Genomic DNA, 25,167 nt, shown 5'->3' on the forward strand with positions numbered 1-25,167 from the left:
ATAGAAATTAAGTTAAAGAAGAAAAAGTGTGCTTATGACAGGTGTCAGGTAGTAAATACAACTGAGAACTAAGCTGAATACAGAAGGTTCAGAAAGGGTGAGGAAAAGCAAATATGAGAGGCAAAGAGAGACCATGAAAAAAGACTGTCGGCTAACATAAAAGGAAATCCCAAAGTATTCTATAAACACATCAATAGTAAAAAGGTGGTAAAAGGAGAGTAGGGCTGATTAGGGACCAAAAAGGGATTTACACATGGATGAGGTGTTAAATGAATACTTTTCATCCGTCTTTACCTACAAGGCAGATGCTTCCCAAACCATGGTGACAAAGGAGGAAACTCACTCATTTGAAGGGTTTAAAATTGATAAGGTGGAGGTATTGGATAAGCTGTCAGTACTTAAAGTAGATAAGGCACCGGGACCAGATGAGATGAATCCAAGAATATTGAAGGAAGTGAGGGTGGGAATTGCAGAGGCACTGGCAATAATCTGTTGATGTTCCTTGGATTCGGGGGAGGTGCTGGAGGGTTGGAGAATTGCAAACATTATGGCCTTGTTCAAAAAAGGTTGTAAAGGTCTGCCCTGCAATTACAGACTAGTCAGTTTAACTTTTATGGTGGGGAAACTTCTAGAAACAATTATTTGGGATAGAATTAATAGTCACATGGAAAAATGTGGATTGATTCAGAAGAGTTAACATGGATTTGTTAAAGGGAAATTGTGTCCAACTAACTTGAGTTTTTTGAAGAAGTAACAGATGGTTGATGAGGGCAAGACTGTTGATGTGGTGTAAATGGAATTCAAAAGGTGTTTGATACAGTGCCACACAACAGACTTGAGGAAAGTTATAAGTCATGGAATAAAAGGGACTGTAGCAAAATGGATACAAAATTGGCTGAGCGATAGGAAGGTAAGTGTAGTGGTTAATGGATATTTTTCAGGCTGGAAGGCAGTTTGTACTGGAGTTCCCAGGGGTCAGTATTGGGACCATTGCTTTTCCTGATATGTAGAAATGAACTAGAACTTGGTGTGCAGAGGAGAATTTCAAAGTTTGCGGACAACACAAAACTTGGGAGAATTGTAAACTGTGAGGAAGACAGTGTAGAACTTCAAAAGGACATGGACACATTGGTGAAGTGGGCACATAGGTGGCAGATGAAGTTCAATGCAGAGAAGTGTGAGGTGATATACAAAGAACATGGAAAGACAGTATAAAAGAAAGGTTCATTCACTCCGGGACACCCTGGTCCACTCCTCCATCACCCCCTACAACTCAACACCCACCTATGGCATCTCCCCATGCCCACGCAAAAGATGTAACACCTGCCCCTTCACTTCCTCTCTCCTCACCATCCAAGGGCCCAAACACTCCTTTCAAGTGAAGCAGCATTTCACTTGCATTTCCCCCAACTTAGTCTACTATCTTCGTTGCTCCCAATGTGGTCTCCTCTACATTGGAGAGACCAAACGTAAACTGGGTGACCGCTTTGCAGAACACCTGCGGTCTGTCCGCAAGAATGACCCAAACCTCCCTGTCGCTTGCCATTTTAACACTCCACCCTGCTCTCTTGCCCACATGTCTGTCCTTGGCTTGCTGCATTGTTCCAGTGAAGCCCAACGCAAACTGGAGGAACAGCATCTCATCTTCCGACTAGGTACTTTACAGCCTTCCGGACAAAATATTGAATTCAACAACTTTAAGTATTGAACTCCCTCCTCCTTCCCCACCTCCTTTCTGTTTCTTTCCCCTTCGTTTTTTCCAATAATTTATATAGACTTTTCTTTTCCCACCTATTTCCATTATTTTTAAATCTTTTATGCTCCCCCCACCCCCCATTAGTGCTATACCTCGAGTGCCCTACCATCCATTCTTAATTAGCACATTCGTTTAGATAATATCACCAACTTCAACACCTGTGTGCTTTTGTTCGTCTGTGACATCTTTTGATGATCTGCTCCTATCACTGCTTGCTTGTCCCTACAACCACACCCCCCTTCACTTCTCTCCCGCACCCCCCCCCCCCACCCCCCCCAACCCCCACCCCCCACCACCTTAAACCAGCTTATGTTTCACCCCTCTCCTTGGATTCACCTAGTTCTGCTGAAGGGTCATGAGGACTTGAAACGTCAACTTTTTTCTTCTCCGCCGATGCTGCCAGACCTGCTGATTTTTTCCAGGTAATTCTGTTTTTGTGTTGTAAAAGAAAGGATACTATTCTGAAGGGTGTGCGGGAGCAGAGAGACCTAGGTGTATATGTACAAAAGTCATTAAAGGTGGCAGGACAGGTAGAGAGAGCTGTTTCCAAATCATACAGTATTCTAGGCTTCATTAATAGGGGCATAGAGTACAAAAGCAGGGAGGTTATGATAAACTTATATGAGACACTGGTTAGACCTCAGCTAGAGTCTTGTGCACAGTTCTGGGCGCCACAATATAGGAAGGATATGGAGTGCGTTGGAGAGAGTGCAGAAGAGATTTATGAGAATGGTTCCAGGGATGAGACACTTCAGTTATGAGGAAAGATTGGAGAAGTTGGGACTGTTTTCCTTGGAGAGAAGGCCAAGAGGAGACTTGATAAAAGTTTTCAAAATCATGAGGCATCTGGGCAGAGTAGGTAGGGAGAAACTGTTCCTGCGCCTAAATGGATCAAGAACCAGAGGGCACAGTTTTAAAGTGTTTTGCAAAAGCAGCAAATGCAAGGTAAGAAAAAACTATTTCACACAGTGAGTAGCTAGGATTTGAAATGCACTGCCTGGAAGTGTTGTGGAAGCAGGTTCAATTAAGGCATTCAAGAGGAGCATTGGATGATTATTTAAATAGAAACAATGTGCAGGGTTACAGGAAAAAGACAGGAGATTGGCACCAAGTTAAAATGCTCAGAGAGCTGGTGCAAGCACAATGGGCCAAATGGCCTCCTTCTACACCATAACAATTCTATGATTCTGTGAAAAGAGATAGGTTTTGAGGAGTCCCTTAAAAGGAGAGAGATGGAGGGGTTTGGGGACAAAATTCCAGACCTTACAACCTAGGCAGCTGTTAAGTACTGTAAGGTACAGCGACCAATGTTGAAGTGAAGGGAATTGGGGAGCCAGAATTGGAGGAGCACAGAGGTCTCAAGAGGGTTGTAGGGCAGGAGGTGGTTGGAGAGACAGGGTTTAACCACAAAGATGAGAAAATTAAATTAGAAACTTTTAAATTTGACAGTTACAATTCCAGCAAGAGAGTCAGTAAGATGAAGAAACTTCACCACCATGTTCGCTACAAAACTTCCTCTCAATTTTGGAAAACTGGAAAATCGGTGGTTCAGTTTGACTCACGTTCATCCTCAGAGACAGAAGCTCATAGGTGCAAACCCCATGATCAGGCCTGAGCATGTACACCAAGATGATATTGCACGAACATACAAATTAGCAGTAGGCCATTCAACCCCTCGAGCCCTTTTCACCATTTATCACGACTGATCTAATTGTAGCCTCAACTCTACTTTTCTGTCTACCCACCATACCTTTTGACCGCCTCCTTGTCAGTCAAGAATCCATCTAATTCAACCTTAAAAATATTCAATTACCCTGGTCTCCACGGAGGGGGCACTTTATTATTAAAGACTACTAGATGACCCTCAATCTATACAATTTCCCTCATCAAGAATCTCATCTCTGTCATGATCTGATAGAGTGACAGCATTTGTCCTAAGATCCTTCACAGCATTGTAATCAGCCAGAAATGGACACCAAGACAAAGGTGGAGACATTAGGATTGATGATGACAAAGTGCTTGGTCACAGAGGTAGATTGATTTTAAAGAGAGGGAAAAGTCAGAGATTGAGTGTGTGAAATTGCAGAGCTAAGGGCCTGGACGCCTGAAAGTACAGCTGCCAAAGATGGGGCAAAGGACGTGGATGATGCACAAGAGACTAGAGTTGCAGCAATGCAGACAGCTGTAGGGCTGGAGGCAGCTACAGAGATAGGGTAGATGAGAAAGGCTGTGGAGAGATTTGTACACAATTAGAGTTTCAAATGTCACCAAAGGACTTTGTGGCCAAAATTAGGGGCGAAAAGATTGTTCCCGGATGAGCTACTAGAAAGTTGCAAGCATAGTGATATCGGCGCCCTCAGAAGAGAAGGGTCACTGGGAAGTTATAAAACACTCTCAAGAAAAAGGACTTGCATTTATATAGTGCCTTTCACAACCCTCAAGGCATCTCAAGCATTTCATAGCCAATTAATGACTTTCAAATTGCAGTCACTGCTGTAATGTAAAACGTAAAGGATTGAAACCAGTCTCAGGAAACAGCTAAGGCACTGGGCACATTTTCCATTGCCTGCTGCAGGCATGTTGTGCAAAATAATTGAACACACTGGCTTTAAAAGATATTGTATGCAGTAAGCAATCAGTACAACCTGCCCAAGCAAGACAGACATTGAGCAGAGACCTCAAAGAGTAAAGTATTTCCAACTCTTAAATTTTGGGATATTTATTCAGCATTACTCCAGAATGGATCACCAGATAGAATCAGAATAATACAACCCATGGCCATTCGGTCCATTATGTCTCTTTGAAAGCTATTCAAATTAGATCCATTTCCCCTGTTCTTTTCCAAAATCCTACAAATTTCTAGCCTGCCAAATATTTATCAAGTTAATTGTGAAAGTTACCACTGAATTTGCTTCCATCCCCAGTTCAAGCAGTGCTGTGACTCTGTCACTGAACCCTTCAATCACGCTCTTTTCTAAAGATATGCTTTGCAACTTCCAAACTCTCTGAAAATCTTCCAACAGGTGTGGAATTAGCCACCTTGAGTTTCTCTTCCTAAACCCTTAACTCATAAGTTCCCAAAATGTGGGTCTCGAGCCCCGGTTGCATCACAGGTCATTTCTGGGGTAGTGAGCTGTCCCTCCTCCAAGGCAGCAATGGCAACTGTGGAGAGGAGACTACCCAGTCCAGAGGGAACAATGGGGCAGCCTCAAACACACTGGATCTGCGCTGCCAAACAGTAAGAGGTGGGTGGCATCCCCAAAGTGCTGTTTAGTCTTAGAAAACAATTATCAGTGAGCGCCGAGTGGACCCTGGATGTTTGTGCGTCAACTTTGCACCAGCAGAGATTGGCTGTGTCCAGGGTGTGTGAAAAACCAGAAGGTCATGTGGTTGGGCCCTGAAGGTGAGTAGTGGCTTCAACCTTAACTGTTTGTTGTAGAGGCTCCTTACCCCAGGATAGCAACTCTGCTTCCACAGGTACTGACACCTAGACTGCTAGTGGGGTGGGGGGGGGGGGTGAGTGTAACAGCTAGAGGGGTTACTAAGTGAGTGTGACTTAGGAAGAAGGGTGGCTCCGTGGGTGAGTACGTGCGGAGGGGGTTGCCAAGAGGACTGCTGTGCGATTGTGTAGAGAAGAGGGTTGGGAAGACGGGTGTGTGTGTGTGTGTGTGTGTGTGTGTGTGTGTGTGTGTGTGTGTGTGTGTGTGTGTGTGTGTGTGTGTGTGTGTGTGTGTGTTAAGGGGGTAATGGGAGGGGTTTGGGAAGAGGGTGAATGTGTGTGTGGTGAGGGAGGGGCTGATTATAATGTGTGTGGGCGAAAGGGGAGAGGAGCTTCTCTGAGCCTTCTGTTAACAGGGAACATGAAGAGCTTATACAAAAACAGAAAATGGTGATAAAACTCAACAGGTGTGGCAACATCTGTGGAGGGAGAAACAGAGTTAACTTTTCAAGTGAAGAGTCACATGGACTTGAAATGTCAACTCTGTTTTTATTTTATATTTCCAGCATTCACCATACTTTACTTTTGTCAATATGAAGAGCTTGGCTGAAACCAACATGAAAGGAAGGAAGAATATTTTAAAGTTCTTTAAAGGCAGATTTCCATATTTATATGATGCATTTCATGCTTATAGATAACGCGCAAACTTTGATTATATACGGAATGTTACTCTGCTGCTTTATTACTGTTTTGCATCTGCTGGCATCTGGTGTCGTGTTAATTTTTAAGTGTTAAAATGGGGTCACTTGGAAAAGTTTGGGAAGTGGTGATGCCTTACGTTTGTACATCTTAGTTTCCTTTGCTTATAAAGCTGCTTGGAATGTTTCACTACATTAAATGTTCAAACAATCAATCCCACATCATGAAAGATGGAGCAAGTTTAACAAATTGAGCAATGTTAAACAAAGACGCAAATTGGACAATAGCTAATATCTTGCATTCACTTGTCCAAATTAATTAATAGAAATTCTAGAGTCCCTGGCTTGGTTAGGACACAGGCAGTGGGGGAGGGGAGGGGGGGTAAACTATCAGTTTTCAGCAGTCTCACAAAAACCCCCACAAAACAAAGGGCAAAAAAACATTGCTGCATAAATGTTTTAAGAAGTTAATGGGTCCCAAAGCCAGCCTTTGCATGTTATGCAATTATTGGACAATGCTCATGTCACACTTCACTGCGGAGGTTATCCGAATCCTTTTTGCACCTGGCTTCCCTTTCTCTGTAGGGGATTACTGCGAACAGACAATGACTCATTATGAAAATGAATGAAAGCCAGTGCTTTTTATTTGGTGAAAAAGTCATTTGCATCTTCCGAACAGTGACAGCATGACAGAAGCCAACCAACCACTCTCCACCAGTTTGAGAATGTGGCTGAACCTCATCCCTGCAATGCAACTGCTCAATCTAAAATAAATGACAATTTTAAAAGTATCCTTTTAATTCTAAATAAATTTGCTCTCTCCACGAGCTCACCACCACACTTAATAGGCCTTCCCAAGCATCCATTCTGCAATGTACAAACCTTGGAGAACAAGTTTACATTTCTATGGCATCTTTCATAATCTCAGGACATCCCAAGCACTGGACAACCATTGAGGTGCTTCTGAACTGTGGTCACTATTGTAATGTAGGAAATGTAGCAGCCAGTTCTGTATAGACAGCAAAGTCCCACAAACATCAATGAGATAATGACTAGATATTGTTTTAATGACTGAAGGACAAATATTAGCCAATACAGCAGGAAGTTGTTCCCTGCTCCACTTAGAAAGGTTAGTGGGGCCTTTTATGACCACTGACAGCCAGCAGGGCCAGTCTGACATCTCATCCAAAAAAACATGACTGACCACAACAACTTTTATTACGTTGAAGGTGCTATATAAATACAACATGCCAAAGTGCTTCACAGGAGTGTTATAAAACAAAAATCAATATCAAGCCACAGAGATATTAGGCTGGTAACCAAGAGGTAGGTTTAAGGAGTGACTTCAAGGAGAAGAGCACACTTTAAGGCAGAAATTCCAGAGCTTAGGGCTTTGGCAGCTGAAGGCAAGGCTGCCAATAGTGAAGCAATTAGAGGATACACAAGAGGCCAGAATTAGGCAAGCACAACAATTTTTGGGGTTTGTGGGGCTCGAGGAGATTACAGAGATAGAAAAGGAGAAGATCATGGAGGGATTTGAAAAAAAAGGGTGTGAATTTTAAAATCAAGGCATTGCTCAACAGGAAGCCATTGTAGGTCAGTGAGCATAGGGGAGATGGGTGAACAGGACTTGGCAGCAGAACTGCCTCACTCAATCTGGATCATGGGTTCAAGTCTCTGGAGTGGGGATTGAACCTCAACCTTATGACTCAGGCACAAGAGTGTTACCTACGAGGCAAAGATTGACACTTGCATCAAAGGGTTTTAAACTATGATGGGCATCACAAGGTGACCTCACCAGATAACTACATTGGGTAGTAATCAGGAGCAGAAATCTTAATGAATTCTTGTTCCTTGCTCACCATATAAATTCAAGTTGCTGATACACAAAAACAATTTTGTCACTATAATCACTTGAAAGAGCAATGAAGCTGCCATACAAGACATCACAAGCCCCTTTCAGCCTGCGCCCAGCATCAGTACATGTGGGGTGAGCAAGGAACCCCACCTGTCTTTGCTTGCAGCATTAAAATTCCACTGAAGAGCCAAAAGTGCATAGGAACCCTTCTGATGTGCACAGCAGCCCAGCACCACACCAGGAGCTCAGCTCTGCATTCCACAATCAGTCAAAACTAGACACATGACAAACTGCAATAAAAGGGTGTGATTTGTCTTTCCATTCAGAGAGAACACGTTATGTTCTTCTAAGTGCTAAAATCTAAACTGAAGAGGGGGGAAGAAAGTCACAATTACACTTGGAACTGTTACAAAGACAGATTTATTCAAAAGTTACTCCATCTTTTATATTTGCAAACTGGTGAAAATTACAAGCACTAAGTATTTACATCATTCCCTACATCCTGACTTTACGGTACATTATGTAAGATAAGCTCAAGCCACTTTCCAGAGCCAATTCACTCCCAATGCAGTACTGAGGGAGTGCTGCACTGTCAAAGGTGCCAGCTGCAGTCATATGAACACACAAATTAGGAGGAATAGGCCATTTTGTGCCCCTTGAACCTGCTGCACCACTTGATAAAATCATGGCTGATCCTATTGTGTTCACTACTTTCCTCCCTACTCCCTATTCCCTTTGACTCCCTTAGAATCTAACTTAGCCTGAAAAATGTTCAACGACTGCCTCCACTGCTCTTGGAGAAAGAATTCCACAGACAAACAACCCTCAAAAAATGTCTCATCTCCATCTTAAATGAGGCATCCTTTATTTTTAAACTGTCCCCGCTAGTTCTAGTCTCTCCCATAAGGGAAGACATCCTTTCAGCATCCACCCTGTCAAGTTCCCTCAGGATCTCATCTCTTTCAATAAGATCACCCCTCATTCTTGTAAACTACAATAGATACAGGCCCAACCTTTCCTTATAAGACAACCCCTTCATCCCAGGAATAGTCAAGTGACCCTTCTTTGCATCTCTTCTATAGTGCAATTATATCCTTTCTTAAATACAGAGACCAAAACTGTACACAGTACTCTAGGTGTAGTCTCTCCAACACCCTGTACAGCTGTACAAAAACATCTCTATTTTTATATTTCATTCCCCTTACAATAAACACAAACATCCCATTGCCTCTGAATTACTTGCTGTACCTGAAGACTAACTTTTTGCAACGCATGTAGCAGAACACCCAGATCCCTCTGTACCAAAGTTCTTCAATCTCTCTCAATTCAAATAATGTTGTTTTTCTATTCTTCCTGTCAAAGTGAATAAGTCCATATTTTCCCACAAGATAGTCCATCCACCAAATTTTTGCCCACTCACTTAACCTATCTATATCATTTTGCAGACTCCTTATTCCTCTTCACAATTTACTCCTATCTATTCTTGTCTCATCAGCAAATTTAGCTACTGTACATTGGTCCTTTCATCCAAGTCATTGACACTTGGATGAGGCCCCAGCACTGATCCCTGTGGCGCTCCACTGGTTACAACTTGCCAACCTGAAAATGACCCATTTATCCCTACTCTCCACTTCCTGTTAGTTAACCAATCCTCTATCCATGCTAATAGGTTAATCCTAAACCATAAACTCTTATTTTGCCTAGTAACCTTTGATCTGGCACTTTGACAACTGCCATTTGAAAACCCAAGTACACATCTACAGGTTCCCTTTTATCCACTTTCCTTCCTCAAAGAAATCTAATAAATTAGTCAAAAACAATTCCTCTTTCACAAAACTGTGTTGCATCTGTTGATTGCATTAAGACTTTCCAAATGCCCTGTTACAGCCTCCTTAATATTAGATTCTAGCATTTTCCCTATGACTGAAGTAAGGCTAACTAGTTTCCTGCTTTTTCTCCCTCCTTTCTTGAATAGAGTTACATTCACTATTTTCCAATCTGATGGAAAATCCCAGAATCTAGGAAATTTTGGAAAATTATAATGCACCCAGTTTAGCAGCCACTTCTATTAAGTCCCTAAGATGAAGTCTATGAGGACCCAGGGACTTGTCAGCTTTTAGTTCTAATACATTTTTCAATACCCTTTTCCTGATGATTGCAATTGTTTTAAAGTTCCTCCCTCCCTTTCACCTCTCGATTTATAATTATTTCAGGGATTTGTCTGCCACAGTGAAGAGAGAAGCAAAATATCTAGTCAATGCATCTGCCATTTTCTACCCCCCACCTCCCCCTCCCCCCCACCATTATTAATTCCCCAGACTCTTTTAGAGGACCAAAGCTCACACTAGTTGCTCTTCCCTTTTTCAAATACTTGTAGAAACTTTTACTATCTTATATTTCTAACTAGCTTTCTCTCATACTCCAACTTCTCCCACTTTTTTGTCATTCACTGGTTTTTATATTCTGTCCAATCCTCTGACTTACCACTAATCACTGTGGAGCTTTACGCTTTTTCTTTCAATTTGATACTATACCTTTAGCTTCCTTAGCCACGAATGATGCAGCTTTTCCTGAAATCTTTCTTTCTCATTGCAATGCATCTTTGCCAAGTGTTATGAAATATCACCTTAAATGTCTTTCATTGCATCTTTACTGACCTACCCCTTAACCAAACTGTCCAGTTCACTTTAGCCAGCACTGTCTTCATACCCTCATAATTGCCCTTATTTAAATTTAAAATACTAGTCTTAGACCCACTCTTCTCTCTTGCAAAATGAACAAGGAATTCAATCACTATTCCCTAAGGGTTCCTTTACTATGAGGTCCAAACTCAACCACTGCTCCCTAGGGTTTCCTTTACTATGAGGTCCGTAATTAATCCTGTCACACTGCACATAACCAGATATAGAATAGCCTCTGTAAGGCACAGTACTCCACTGAACACCCACAAAGTTTGTCCCATTTGAACTTTGTATCCCACTGCCCTGGCACATGCAGGAAGCAAGTCTGTTTACAAATCCCAAACAATGGAGCCACAAACAATGAAAAACCATGAAGAATGTTTCAGTTCTGTCATGCACATAAGCCTATCTTCAGGCGAGCACTTCACTAGTGCAACAGCCAGCATTCTTCCAAGATTGGAGTTCAGGCATTGTCGGAGCGGTGCAGTAGGAGCTTCAATCTATAGCATACTTAAAATCGCAGCACCAGCTTCAAAATTGCTCACCAACAAGGTCTCTCACTGAACACACACAAGCCCATTTTTTAAATTTAAAAAACAAAAATGTTGCAGCTTATCTGCTTACTCAGGTGTCAGCCTCAGTGAGTAGCACTCAGTCGGGAGATTGTGGCTTCAAGTCCAAATCTAAGCAATACTGAGGGAGTGCTGGACTATCAGAGCTGCTTTCTTTAGGACTAGACCTCTACCCTTGCAGGTGGGTGCAAAAGATCTCACAGCACTATTCTAAGAGCAGCAGCATCCTCCCTGCTGTCCTGGCTAATATTTTTCCCTCACCAACGCCTAAATATGTGTCAAGTTTTGTACAATGACACACCTATGAAGCACCTTTGGATGCTTTAAAACCCAAGTGCAAACTATTATTCCTGTATCAGATTATCTGGCATTTCCTCGTTATTTGTGGGAACTTGCCGTGTGCAAATTGTCTGTCATGTTTCCTACATTACAAAAGTGGCTATACTTCAGAAGCGCTTCAATGGCTGTAAAGCCGTTTGTGACATTGTGAAAGGTGCTACAGAAATGCAAATTCCCCTTTCTGGAACAATAGGTTAACCCTACTCAATGTGCCAAATAAAATTCAGAATCCTCACTTTTATTTGATTCTGGGATCGACCATCACTTTAACTGGTCTTGGACCAGGATCAGAACGAGAGTTTAAATTTATAAAAGCCCTACCAGTCACAACAGGAAGCAGACTCTCCACGCATGACCAGTAGGGTCTTGTGTCATGTTACCACCTTATTCATTCAAACTATCAATGTTTAAAAACATAACTGGTGTCAATCTATATAAGACACGATGGTGAAAGATTAACCAGGTGAAAAGGCAAACTCTTAAATGCAGCATCCACAGACAGGATTACCACAGTGGCTGATTCATGGGACTAAAGCTGGTCAAAGGCTCAAAATACATAGCCAGCAGGCTTTGAAGGGGCTGAGCCAAACCACAAACTTCCTCCAAACCACTGTCTGCTTATTCCTACACCTGCATGTGACAACATTGGGTATCAAAGAGAAAGGCACATCTGGCAGTGAGGTGGTCAAATTATGACCAAATCTGGAGTGGATTTAGTCAGGGTGGTGAATGTAACCAGTAGCAGAGTAGTCCACCTACTTTCTACGAGTACAGAGAATAGTATAGTGTCTGAAATCTCAATCTGAGAGTGTGTTGTTCTGGGGTTGGGGGAGAGATATAAACTGATCAGGTTACCCATCATCTCTCTCCCCACATTAGCTCATCCATCCCTTTCATTATGAACAAAGGTGGTGTTTTTAAATATAAAATATAGATTTGGATGAGGTTATCCTTAGGGAATGCACCACTGTGCACCAACTATAAAGTTCCCAAGTTGTGGATAAAGGAATGAATTTGTTGGGGAGCAGTACGCTAGTCACGGTCGCTCACCCCGGCTGCCAGAGGCCACCGCAATGACCACCAACAGCACCCAACACCCCTCAGTGCTTTTCCTCAAGGTGGGTCTCTGTACCCACAGAGCCAGGCAAGTCACACATTTATGTTTGAAGGTCATAATCAGTGAGATATTCACAAAACTCCTGGGTCAGCTGGTTTTAAAGTTATACTTAACCAGAAGAGCTGACACCAACTACACCATGAGCTTCATGCCTGTGTCCAGGGACAGAGACTTCTGTACATCTCTCATCAGACTATCAGTCAGTTTGAACTCCACTGTGTAATGCAGACACCAAAAGAGTGTAAACGCACTCTGCTATAGGATCTCAAATCAATTAAAAATTCTCAGGAAGTGGGCATTGCCAAGAAAACTGGCATTTACTACCCTTCCCTAGACACCAAGGTGGCATTGCTGGCTGGGCCTTCCATCTGAACCACTGGTAGTGGTTTTGATACAACTAAGTGGTTTACTTGGCCACAGTTAAGAATCAACCACTTTTATTCTCCACTAATTTTTCTACTTATTTCAAATTCTCTCAAACTGCTGTGGTGGGATTTGGACTCCTTTTGTCTGGATTATTAATCCAGTGACAAAATCACTCCACTGTTGTACCCTAATATCTATTTCTAAACAAGTTGTATTGCAGTCTCTACCCACAAGTGCAGCTGATAGAAGAAGAACAGGGCACTTGCCATGGGCTGCACAGTTGTGTAGATAAACACCTTGGATTCCACTGTGTTCTTCTCTAATAGAATGGTTGCAACATTTCAAAAAGAGGGGCAATTGAGATGGAACAGAGGGGAGGGAGACAAATCTCTATCTCACACACACACACACACACACACACACACTAATAGCATTCAGAAAGGCATGTTGCTGAATCAGTTTAATGATTCCATTGAAGGCCTATGGCACATGAACCAAAGGAAGGAACAGCAAATAAAGTGCATTCAGCTTCGTCACTAACTAAAGTCAGATATTCATTCAGGTGAGTCAGTTTCGCTCAATGACTGATCATCCGTTACGAGGATTACTTCATTAGTTGAAGATTTAGACCACCTGCCATTTAGATATTTAGAATCTGAATCCGACGTCATCCAGGTTTGCACACAGGTCTAGTTATCCAACATGTCCCTACACACTAGACGTCCCTCACTTTCTCAGTACGCTATTGTCCTATATTCCACCAATACGGTTTAGCCTGTCTCATCATTAAGCACCACACTATAATAAAAGAAACTTCCTCTTGCTGTTAAGTTTAAAAAGGGATTGTACCAATCCAACTGCTCATTGTCTGCAAGTCCACAGAAAAGAGGGGTCAATAGGATATTGTTCAGATCTCCAAACATTCTCAGCACGTAAAGCTTCTTTCAGCCACAACACCTCATCGCCTGGAACAAAAGGTTTGAATCAATCTAAAAATGGATTTGACGTCAGTGCCAACGTCATCTCAAGTTGGGTAATGCAATTCAACTTTCCACGTGAACAAACACGCAGTCTTTAGCTTGCAGGAAGCAAAACAAAGATTCCCTTCACACTCAGTTCTCAACCAAGTGGCCATTCAGGAGGTGGCAGGTAGGACAAGCAGAGCTAGGGTAGACAATTGCCCCCTGGAATGGTGGACAGGCTGTTTCTCACACAGCTCCACATGACATGCTTCTAGTCAAATTCCTAGAGGCAAGATCTTCCTCCTCCATTTCAGTGAGGAATTGGCACACACAATCATCAGGGGATGATTAAAAGCCAAATAGTTAAACTTCAAAAGCACGAATTACAATTAGTAAGTAAAACTAATGATACACTCATACTGTTGCACACAAGAAGCTAATTTTGAGTCAATAGATGATAGCAAACTGGCCGTTCATCATGGTTTTCTTTCCCATTAAAGCAAATGGAAGGAAAAACATTGTGTGGACCACAGCATCCCCCAATGTTAAAGTCACCCCGAAGGAGGCAAGAGCAAGTGTCAAATCAAGTGAAGCAGGGTTAGAAGGAAAACGAGACAACGTATAATCAAGACACTTTTACCATATTATTTAACTCCATCCCTTGTCCCTTCTATTACTATTAAGGCACCTTCAATGGTCAGAATACATTTAAACTATGACAGAGAAACTTCCAATATAAATGTGGACATAGGGATTTATAAATGTGGACATAAGAATTTACAAAGGATAAAGTTGAGATGATGCGACAAGGAATATAAGATCTTTATTTCTGCATGTGGTACAACTGCTACTCACTCCTTGCGCAAAGGTGGCTAACGTTAGAAATTGAAACATCCCCTCCTTTTCTCCACTCATTCACAGCATGGGCCACAGCCCATGTCAAGGGCACTGCAACTTAAATGTCTTGCACATGCACTGCCCAACACATCACTGTAACAATGTGGCATTCACATTTGACAGAATCTTTACAGTGCAGGTGGTGGCCATTTGGTCCATCAAGTCTGCACTAGCTCTCAGAGTATTCTACCTAGTCCCACTCCCCTATTTTACCCCCATAACTCAGACTCAGACTTTTACAGCACAGGCGGCCACTCAACCCATCGTGTCCACGCCAGTCAAAGATCTGACAACACTAATCCCATTTTCCAGCGCTTGGCCCACAGCAAGTGAATATCTAAATACTTCTTAAATGTTATGAGAGTTTGACTCAACAACCGTTTCAGGGAGTGAGTTCCAGACTCCTACCACCCTCTGAGTGAAAAACTTTCTCCTCAACTCCCCTCTTATTGGCCCCACTACTAATGGAAAAAGTGCCTTCCTATCCACCCTATCTATACCCCTCAATCTTATACACCTCTATCAGGTCCCTTTTCAACCTTCGCTGCTCCAAGGAAAACAACCCCAGCCTATCCAACCTTTCCTCATAGCTCAGGCCCTCCAGCCCAGACAGCATCCCAGTAAATCTCCTCTGCACCCTCTCCAGTGCAATCACATCATTCCTATAATGTGGTAACCAGAAATGCACACAGTACTCCAGTTGCAGCCTAACAAGCATTTTAAACAGTTCCAGCATAACCTCCCTGCTCCTGTATTCTATGTCTCAGCTAATAAAGGCAAGTATCCTAAATGCCTTCTTAACCACCTTATCTACCTGCCCGGTTACCTTCAGGGGTCTGTGGATATGCACAACAAGGTCTCTCTGATCTTCAGTGCTTTCCAGGATACAGTGGAATCCCTTGCCTTGTTAGCCCTCCCCAACTGCATTACCTCACACTTTTCCAGGTTGAATTTGCCACTGCTCTGCCCACCTGACCAGTCCATTGATATCCTCCTGCAGTTTAGGCTATCCTCCTCAATATTTGCCACACTATCAATTTTCGTGTCCTCTGCAAACTTCTTGATCATACCTCCTACATTTAAGTCCAAATCATTTATGTACACCACAAACAGCAAGGGCCCCAGCACCGAGCCCTGCGGAACCCCACTGGAAACAGACTTCCAGTCACAGAAACATCCCTCTACCATCACCCTCTGCTTCCTGCCTCTCAGCCAATTTTGGATCCAGCATGTCACTTTGCCTTGGATTCCATGGGCTCTTACTTTCTTGACCAGTCGGCCATGGGGGACCTTATCAAAAGCCTTGCTAAAGTCCAGGTTGACCACATTAATTACATTACCCTCATCAACACTCCTGGTTACCACCTCAAAAAAGATCAAATCTGTCAAACACAACCTCCACCTAACAAATACATGTTGACTAACCCTGATTAACCAGTGTCCTTTTCCATAACTATCCAAATCTAATTGAGCTATAGTCACTATCTCCAAAATGCTCCCCTAACTGATAGGATAACCTGGCACATACTTTCTTTTCATAACATAAGAAACTACAAGAGTAGGCCATTCAACTCTTCAAGCCTGCCCCGCTATTCAATAAGATCATGGCTGATCTGCCCCAGGCCTCAACTCCTTTGTGCCAGCTCCTCATAGCCCTCAACTCCTTAATATTTCAAAATTCTACCTACTGCCCCTAAACACTTTCAGTGATCTAGCCTCCACAACTCTGAGGTAGAGAATTCCAGACAATCACTACCCTCAGGAAAAATTCCTTCACATCAAAGTTTTAAATGAGTGTCCCCTTATTCTGTAACTATGTCCCCTAGTTTGAGATTCCCCGCTAGTGGAAACACCTTCTCAACACCAACCCTGTCAAACCCCCTCAGAAAAAAAGAAACTAGGAGCAGGAGTAGGCTATTCGGCCCTTCAAGCCTGCTCTGCCATTCAATATGATCACAGCTGATCCTCTATCCCAACACCATATTCCCGCTTTCTCACCATACCCCTTGATGCCCCTAATATCTAAAAATTTATCAATTACTTTCTTGAATATACTCAGTGACCCGGCCTCCACAGCCCTCTGTGGTAGAGAATTCCACAGGTTGACCACCCTCTGAGTAAAGAAATGTTTCCTCATCTCAGTCCTAAATGGCCTGCCTCGTATCCTGAGACTGTGACCCGTTTCTAGATTCCCCAACCGGAAACATCCTCCCTACACCCAGTCTGTCTAGCCCTGTTAGAATTTTAAACATTTCAGTCTGATCCCCCTCTCATTCTTCTAAACGCTAGTGAATACAGGCCCAGTCGAACCAATCTCCCCCTCATAAGACAATCCTGCCACCCCCGGTATCAGCCTAGTGAACCTTCACTGTGCTCTGTCTATGGCAAGTTTATCCTTTCTTAGGTAGGGAGACCAAAACTGCACACAATACTCCAGGCGTGGTCTCACCAAGACCTTGTACATTTCAATAAGATCACCCCTCATTCTTCTAAACTCTATGAATAAAGGTCTAACCTGTTTAGCTGTTCTTGATAAGTCAACCCCTTCATCCCAGGAATCAGCCTAGTGAATCTTTTTTGAACTGCCTCCAATGCCAGTATATATTGTACTCGAACACAATTTGTAACCTCATGGCCTAGCATATCCGCCACTCTACCATTATCATCAAGCCAGGGGTCAACCTTGGTTCCATGAAGAGCGCAGGAGGACATGCCAAAAGCAGAACCGGGCATACCTAGAAACAAAGTGTCAACCTGGTGAAGCTATAACACAGGACTACTTGCATGCCAAACAGCAAGTGATAGACAGAGCTAAGCAATCCCACAACAACGGATCAGATCCAAGCTCTGCAGTCCTGCCACATCCAGTTGTGAATGGTGGTGGAGAATTAAACAAATCACTGGAGGAGGAGGCTCCACCAATATCCCCATCCTCAATAATGAAGGAGCCCAGCACAGCAGTGCAAAAGATAAGGCTGAAGCATTCGCAACAATCTTCAGCCAGAAGTGCCGAGTGGATGATTTATCTGGGCCTCCTCTGGAGGTCCCCAGCATCACAGATGCCAGTCTTCAGCCAATTCGATTCACTCCACATGATATCAAGAAACGGCCGAAGGTGCTGGATACTATAAAGGCTACAGGCCCTGACAATATTCCAGCAATAGTGCTCAAGACATGTTCTCCAGAATGTGCCACACCCCTAGCCAAGCTGTTCCAGTACAGCTACAACACTGGCATCTACCTGGCTATGTGGAAAATTGCCCAGGTATGCCCTGTACACAAAAAGCAGGACAAACCCAATCTGGCCAATTATTGTCCCATCAGTAAAGTAATGGAAGGGGTCATCAACAGTGCTATCAAGAGGCACTTGCTTAGCAATAACCTGCTCACTGATGCCCAGTTTGGGTTCCACCAGGGCCACTCAGCTCCTGACCTCATTACAGCCTTGGTTCACACATGGACAAAAGAGCTGAACTCCTGAGGTGAGGTGAGAGTGACTGCCCTTGACATCAAGGCAGCATTTGATCAAATGTGGCATCAAGGAGCCCTAGCAAAACTGGAGTCAATGGGAATCGGGTGGAAAACTCTCCGCTGGTTGGAATTATACCTAGCACAAAGGAAGATGATTGTGGTTGTTGGGGGTCAGTCATCTCAGCTCCAGGACACCACCACAGGAGTTCCTCAGGGTAGTATCCTAGGCCCAACCATCTTCAGCTGCTTCATCAATGACCTTCCTTCCATCATAAAGGTCAGAGGTGTGGATGTTCGCTGATGATTGCACAATGTTCAGCATCATTCATCACTCCTCAGATACTGAAGCAGTCCATGTCCAAATGCAGCAAGACCTGGACAACATCCAGGCTTGGGCTGACAAGTGACATTCGCTCTACACAAGTGTCTGGCAATGACCATCTCCAACAAGAGAGAATCCAACTATCGCCCCTTGATGTTCAATGGCATTACCATCACTGAATCCCTCACTATCAACATCCTGGGGGTTACCATTGACCAGAAACTGATCTGGACTAGCCATATAAATACTGTGGCTACAAGAGCAGATCAGAGGCTAGGAATCAGGCAACAAGTAACTCACCTCCTGACTCTCCAAAGCCTGTCCACCATCTACAAGGCACAAGTCAGGAATGTGATGGAATACTCCCCACTTGCCTGCATGAGTGCAGCTCCCACAACACTCAAGAAGCTTGACACCATCCACGAAAAAGCAGCCCACTTGATTGGCACCACATCCACAAACATTCACTCCCTCAATCACTGACACAGAGTAGCAGCAGTGTGTACCATTTACAAGATGCACTGCAGGAATTCACCAACGCTCCTTAGACAGCACCTTCCAAACCCATAACCACTACCATCTAGAAGGACAAGGGCAACATATAGATGGGAACACCACCACCTGGAGGTTCCCCTCCAAGCCACTCATCATCCTGACTTGGAAATATATCGCCATTCCTTCACGGTCATTGGGTGAAATCCTGGAACTCCCTCCCTAACAGCACTGTGGGTGTACCTACACCATATGGACCGCAGTGGTTCAAGAAGGCAGCTCACCACCACCTTCTCAAGGGCAACTAGGAATGGGCAGCAAATACCAGCTTAGCCAGTGAAGCCCACATCCTGTGACTGAATAAGAAAAAAAAAATCCTCTCTTAAATACAGGGACCAAAACAGGACACATATTTCAGATGCAGCCTCACCGACACCTTGTACATTATAACAAGACTTCCCTATTTTTAAACTCCAACCCTCTAGCAATACAGGCCAAAATTCAATTTGCTTTCTTAATTACCTGTTGATGTTACTTTTCACATAGCAATCCAATTCTTTTTTGAATGCCTTGATCGAACCTGCCTCTGCCACCCTCAGTAAGTTAGTTCCAAACTCCAATCATCTTCTGGGTGAAAAAATTTTGCCTCACATCACTTTTACTCCTTTTGCCTATTACTTTGAACCTGTGCCCTCTCATTCTTGATACTCTCAAGTGGGGACAGTTCCTCACTATCTAACCTGTCCATACCTCTCAGGATCTTGAATATGTTATCAAGTCTCCTCTCTGCCTTCTTTTCTCCAAGGAAAACAGTCCCAATCTATTCTCATAGCTACCGTTCTTTATCCCTGGAATCATTCTTGTGAAGCTCCTCTGTACTTTTTCCAATGCCTTCACATCCTTCAAGTGTGGCACCATAGTACTCCAGATGAGGCCAAACTAGAGTCTTATACAAGTTCAACATGACCTCCTTACTCTTGTACTCAATGCCCCTATTAATAAAACCCAAGATAATATATACTCTATTAACTGCTCTCTCAACATGCCCTGCCATCTTCAATGACCTATGTACAGCCACACCGAGGTCTCTCTGTTCCTGCACCTCCTTTAGAGTTTCTCCCTTCGTTTTACACTGTCTCACCATAGTCTGACTGCAGGAATAAATCATTTCACACTTCTCTGCATTGAACTTCATCTACCACTTGTCTGCCCAATCCACCAACATGTCTATATAATGAAGTTCAAGGCTATCCTCATCACAGTTGACATTTCCAATCTTCATATCATTTGCAAATTTTTTAATCATGCCCTGAACACCAGAGTCTAGGTACTCCCAGGCGATCTCCCATCCAAGTACTAAACAGGCCCAAGTCTGCTTAGCTTCGGAGATCAAACAAGATTGGGCGTTTTCAGACTAGTATAGTCATAGGCACCCATAGGCATTCATAAAACATACAGAGGACTAATTAGCAGAAAGCAGTTCCATGGTGATCACAAGGGACTGGCTTTGGACAGAGAGGAAACATTAAACCCATCATCGTTGGTGGGTTTTGTAGCGATGGAAGAGTAATAATGTTGTCACCAAGTCTAATGTAATGGCATGAATACACTTAACAGTGGGTCAAAGAATCTCTCCATACAGGAGGTTGCCATTCAGCCCATTGCACTAGTGCTGACTTATTGAAAAGAGCTACCCAATTAATTCCACTCCCTTACTTAACATAGGAACATAAGAAATAGGAAGAGCAGGCCGTTTGGCCCATCAAGCCTGTTCCACTATTCACTAAGATCACGGCTGATCTGACTGTGTCCTCTACTTTTCATCCTGCCCCATAAACCTAGATTCCCTTGTCAATCAAAAATCTTTCCAACTCAAGCCTTGAATAATACCTTTTTCTTATAACCCTGCAAATGTTTCCTCAAGTATTGATCCAATTCTCTTTCGAAAGTTACTGCTGAATCTGCTTCCACCTCCCTTTCAGGCAGCACATTCCAGATCATAGCTCGCTAAATAAAAAGTTTCCCAACACTCCTCTGGCACTTTTGCCAATTATCTTAAATCTGTGCCCTCTGACTATTGAACAGTCCCACCAATGGAAATAATTTCTACCCTAACAAAACCCTTCACAACTTTGAAAGCCTCTATTAAATCTCCCCATAACCCTCTGTTCAGAAGAGAATAATCTCAGCTTCTCAAGTTCCCCTACATAACTGAACTCCCTCATCCCTGGTATCTCTCCTTTGCACCCTCTCCAAGGCCTTGACATCCTTCCTATAATGTGGCGCCAAGAACTAGACATAATACTCCAGCTGAGGCCCGGTCAATGATTTATACACGTTTTGAAGAATTATGCCTCTATTTTTAAAGCCAGGATGTTTTTCTCCTCTAAATATATAAATACCATCAGTGTCCTGCCACCTTCACAGATTTTTTTTGGGGGGGGGGGGGGGTGCAGGGGAAATCACATCAAAGCCTGTTTAATATTGTGATCTGCTTCCTATCGGATCTTAAAGCATCCCTCAAAACGGCTCCCACCACAATACTAAATCAGTATTTCACACCGGTGTTACATAGTTCAAAATACTCAAGGCACAAGCCAAGTTTGAAAGGACAAACATCTATAATTGGACTACAGAGTGCTTTTCACACTTCGTTTAAACTTGGAACATGTTCCATTTTTTAAAAAACACACCCACCATTACACTTAGCGCTGCAATTAGGGTTTAAACTAAAATTACTGTTCTATCCAATCCTCTTGGAACCCAATTCTTCTGGTCACGTTTTAAACCTAACAACTTGCATTTATATAGCAACTTGATACAGTCATAAGATATTAGGACAGATGACCAAAAGCTTGTTCAGAGTTCAGTTTTAAGGAATGTCTTAAAGGAGAGGGAGGTAGAAGGATTTAGGGAAGGAATTACACAGCTTAGGGCCTAGGGAGCTGAATGCATTGGTGGAGAAATTGCCATCAGGGATACTCAAGAAGTCAAAATTGATGGAGTGCTGAGATTTGAGAGGTATAAGGCCAAAGGACTTTACAATGATAAAGGTGGGGTCAGGCCATGGAGGGATTTGAAAACAAGGATGAGAATTTTAAAGTTGAGGTGTTGCAGGCTGGGATTCATGCAGGTCAGGCTCCTGGGAGATGGATAGGGCAAATCTACAGCTACAAGTCCTATATCCAAATGATTAATAGCCATGGCAAAAGATCACCCTGCTTTAATCTTAATTCTACCCATTCAGGACCCCTTACTAGAAAACTACCTAAAATACTTTCAAAATGCAGCCTGGGACTAAAAGAAAGAATCTATTCACCAGCAAGTCAAGGGTCATCTTAAGCATCTGAAAAATTACAACCTTGTAATGTGCTCACATGCTTCTATTATTCCAAGCATACTAACCTTAGGCAGATATCACATTCTATGATCTCTTAACCTCAATGACAGTATCTCCCTTACATCCAGAGCAGCAATTACCAAGATGTCCTTTGATAGGTTAGATGTAGCTTATTATAAATAACTCAGTTGGAAAAAAGCTTAGTTGTTCAATATTAGCTCCTTACTCAGTTTAGTTACGCACTGAAAAAGGTTAGAAGGTTCACTGCACTGATTCGTAGGATGAGGGAATTATCCTATGAGGTAAGGCTGGACAGGCTGGGTCTGTATCCACTGGAGTTTGGAAGAATGGGAGGTGATCTTATTGAAAAATATAAGATCCTGAGGGAACCTGGCAGGGTAGATGCTGAGGATGTTTCCCCTTGTGGGTCAGACTAGAACTAGGGGAAAGTCTAAAAATAAGGGGTCTCCCATTTAAGATGGAGCTGAGAAGGAATTTTCTGAGGTCCTGAGTCTGTGGAACTCTTCCCCACAGAGCAGTGGAGAAAGGGTCATTGAATATTTTTAAGGCTAAGATAGGTAGATTCTTGCTTGACAAGGGAGTCAAAGGGTATAGTGGTTAGGAAGGAAAGTGGAGTCAAGGCCACAATCAGATCAGCCATGATCTTATTGAATGGCGGAGCAAGCTCGGGATGCTCCTAATTCATACATTCTCCTCTCAACTCGAGGCCAAAGGGTAAACATTGGCCAGACACCAGGAGAACTCGAGCAGTCTGTTTTAAATACTTTTCCCACCCTCTCGATTACCAGAACACATGGGTAATCCTGTCCCTGCAGCACTCCAGCCAACCTGGCTACCCCATTCAGCATTTTGAAGAAGTGCCACAGGAAACAATAACTAGTCATCCATCCATTCCCCCCTCAGCGGAAACAATTGGGGCCAGGTGTTTAGGGATGGGAATGGCAGGCACCAGTCTGTACCCATGGTAACATTATTCTGTTGTATAAGATTAGACTGAAAGCTAAATGAGCAAACTATACCCAAGAACATAGTGTAAGCAGTCATCAATTCATCTACCAAGTAACATCAGAGCTCGTTAAGATCACAAGATGTATGAGTTCTCAATGAGCAGAACTGAGTTCTGAACTGAAACAAAAAATTTGGATTCACAGCTTGGTTATGGAGCCTTTCAAAATGTCCAGAGTTCACAATCAGAGCATAGCACAGCTGGTGGTCATTCAGTCCATCAAGTCTTCCCTGGCTACTTCAAACAGCGATCGAGTAATCCCATTCCCCCCCCCCCCACTCAATGCCATATTTCTGACATTTTAGAGTGTTCAATTCCTCCCCACTCCTTCACCCTCTTTAGACAATTCTTAGGGGTGAAGAATTTAGAGGCTGGTTATTGGAATGCTCTTCGCCATCTATCATGATCAATAACATCAAACACTCCCAGGGAAGGTACAGCACAGGATTAGATACAGCTCGCTTTATACTGTCCCATCAGCACTCCTAGATTAGACAGAATTGTGGCTTGAGCAAGGTATCAGGTATGAATGGAATCCCTACAACTGGCAGATGTTTCAAATGAAGAAAAAAAAGTGGGTGAGGTGAATTACATTAATTAATTTATTTTATAAAAACACTTGAAATCTGAACTGTCACGAGCACATATAGAATCTGTATATAATTAGTCATCGAAAAAATTTCATGCATTGAAATTTACCCATTAATAGCATGTCTGGGCTCCTCAGACTCTCCTCTACCCTCACCAGTTCCAATTTACCCCTGGCAAATGCATAGCAGCACGACACACCTTCCCAAAAACTGCCAATATAGCACTGAATAAATATGGACTTTTTATTTGGTATGAGCCCAGGCAAGTTAGTGAAATACCTCAGAAGCAATAGGTTAGGGTACTCACCAGCTGTTGCATTGTCCTGATCCCACGCTTCCACAATTAATGTGTATGACCTCTGGAAAGGAAAGGAAGAAAAGGATATTCCATTACAAATTAGCTAGAGGCTTAAACCTCACAACAGGTCCAAACAAGGAGTCTCAAAATCTCCTGGCACTACCTGATGGCCTGTCCAATATTTATCCCCAAATCAACATTAATTGTAAAACAAACAACTGATCTGGTCAGCATCACACTTCTGTTTGTGGGAGCTTACCGTGCACAAATTGGTTGTGGCAGTTACAACATTTCAACAGTAACTACGCTTCAAAAGGAGACTTAAAAGGCCGTAAACAGCAGGAGGTTGTAGAAGGCATTACATCAATACAAGTCTTCCTTTTCTTCTTGCACCCCATCCAGTCAAATAATGAGTTGACAACAGACCCCGAAACGAGGGGAGGAAGACCCCCAGCGGTGAAGAGCTTTGGGAACTATAGGTCCAAAGTCACCTGTACCTCCTGATCCCGCTCCACTCACCACACATCATGGGCAGAATTATCCCAGGTTTGCACTAAGGACAAAAAGGACACTAAGGGGAAAAAGACGTTTTAGCTGCCAGCCGCAATGGCAGGTTTATATGCTGTTATCGTCCCAAACCCACCACATTATTTACGCACTACCAGGAAACACTCTATTTCGATGGCGGGCAGGTTCTCATTCATATCCCCCAGCCATCGCCGCACTGGGCGCCTTATTTAAAGTCCAGCAAGCACACATCTCAGTACTTCCAGGCCATGACTGCTGTACGGAAGACAGGATAGGATGGCCCTGAAAGGAAAAAAGACTGTAGCCTCCCCACCGCCCCCCCCCCCCCAACCATTTCAGCAATGAGTCTCTGGAATGCCTTTTGGATGCAGCGGAGCCCTGCAGGGATGTCCTATATACCCACGCTCTGGCTGC

At 43.2% G+C, this 25,167-nt stretch overlaps 1 protein-coding gene across 3 annotated transcripts in view; it reads right to left on the reverse strand.

The window, feature by feature from the left end:
* LOC121292804 (protein jagged-2-like) overlaps nt 1-25,167 on the reverse strand; it is a 179,239-nt gene that overhangs the window by 86,076 nt on the left and 67,996 nt on the right. For all 3 annotated transcript variants that reach the window (XM_041215221.1, XM_041215220.1, XM_041215219.1), the window contains exon 3: nt 24,235-24,286. In XM_041215221.1, coding sequence (XP_041071155.1) covers nt 24,235-24,286 — 52 coding nt within the window. The remainder of the gene's footprint in view (nt 1-24,234; nt 24,287-25,167) is intronic.

Source organism: Carcharodon carcharias, chromosome 20, assembly GCF_017639515.1.
Source record: "Carcharodon carcharias isolate sCarCar2 chromosome 20, sCarCar2.pri, whole genome shotgun sequence".
In the NCBI taxonomy this organism is placed as follows: domain Eukaryota; kingdom Metazoa; phylum Chordata; class Chondrichthyes; order Lamniformes; family Lamnidae; genus Carcharodon; species Carcharodon carcharias.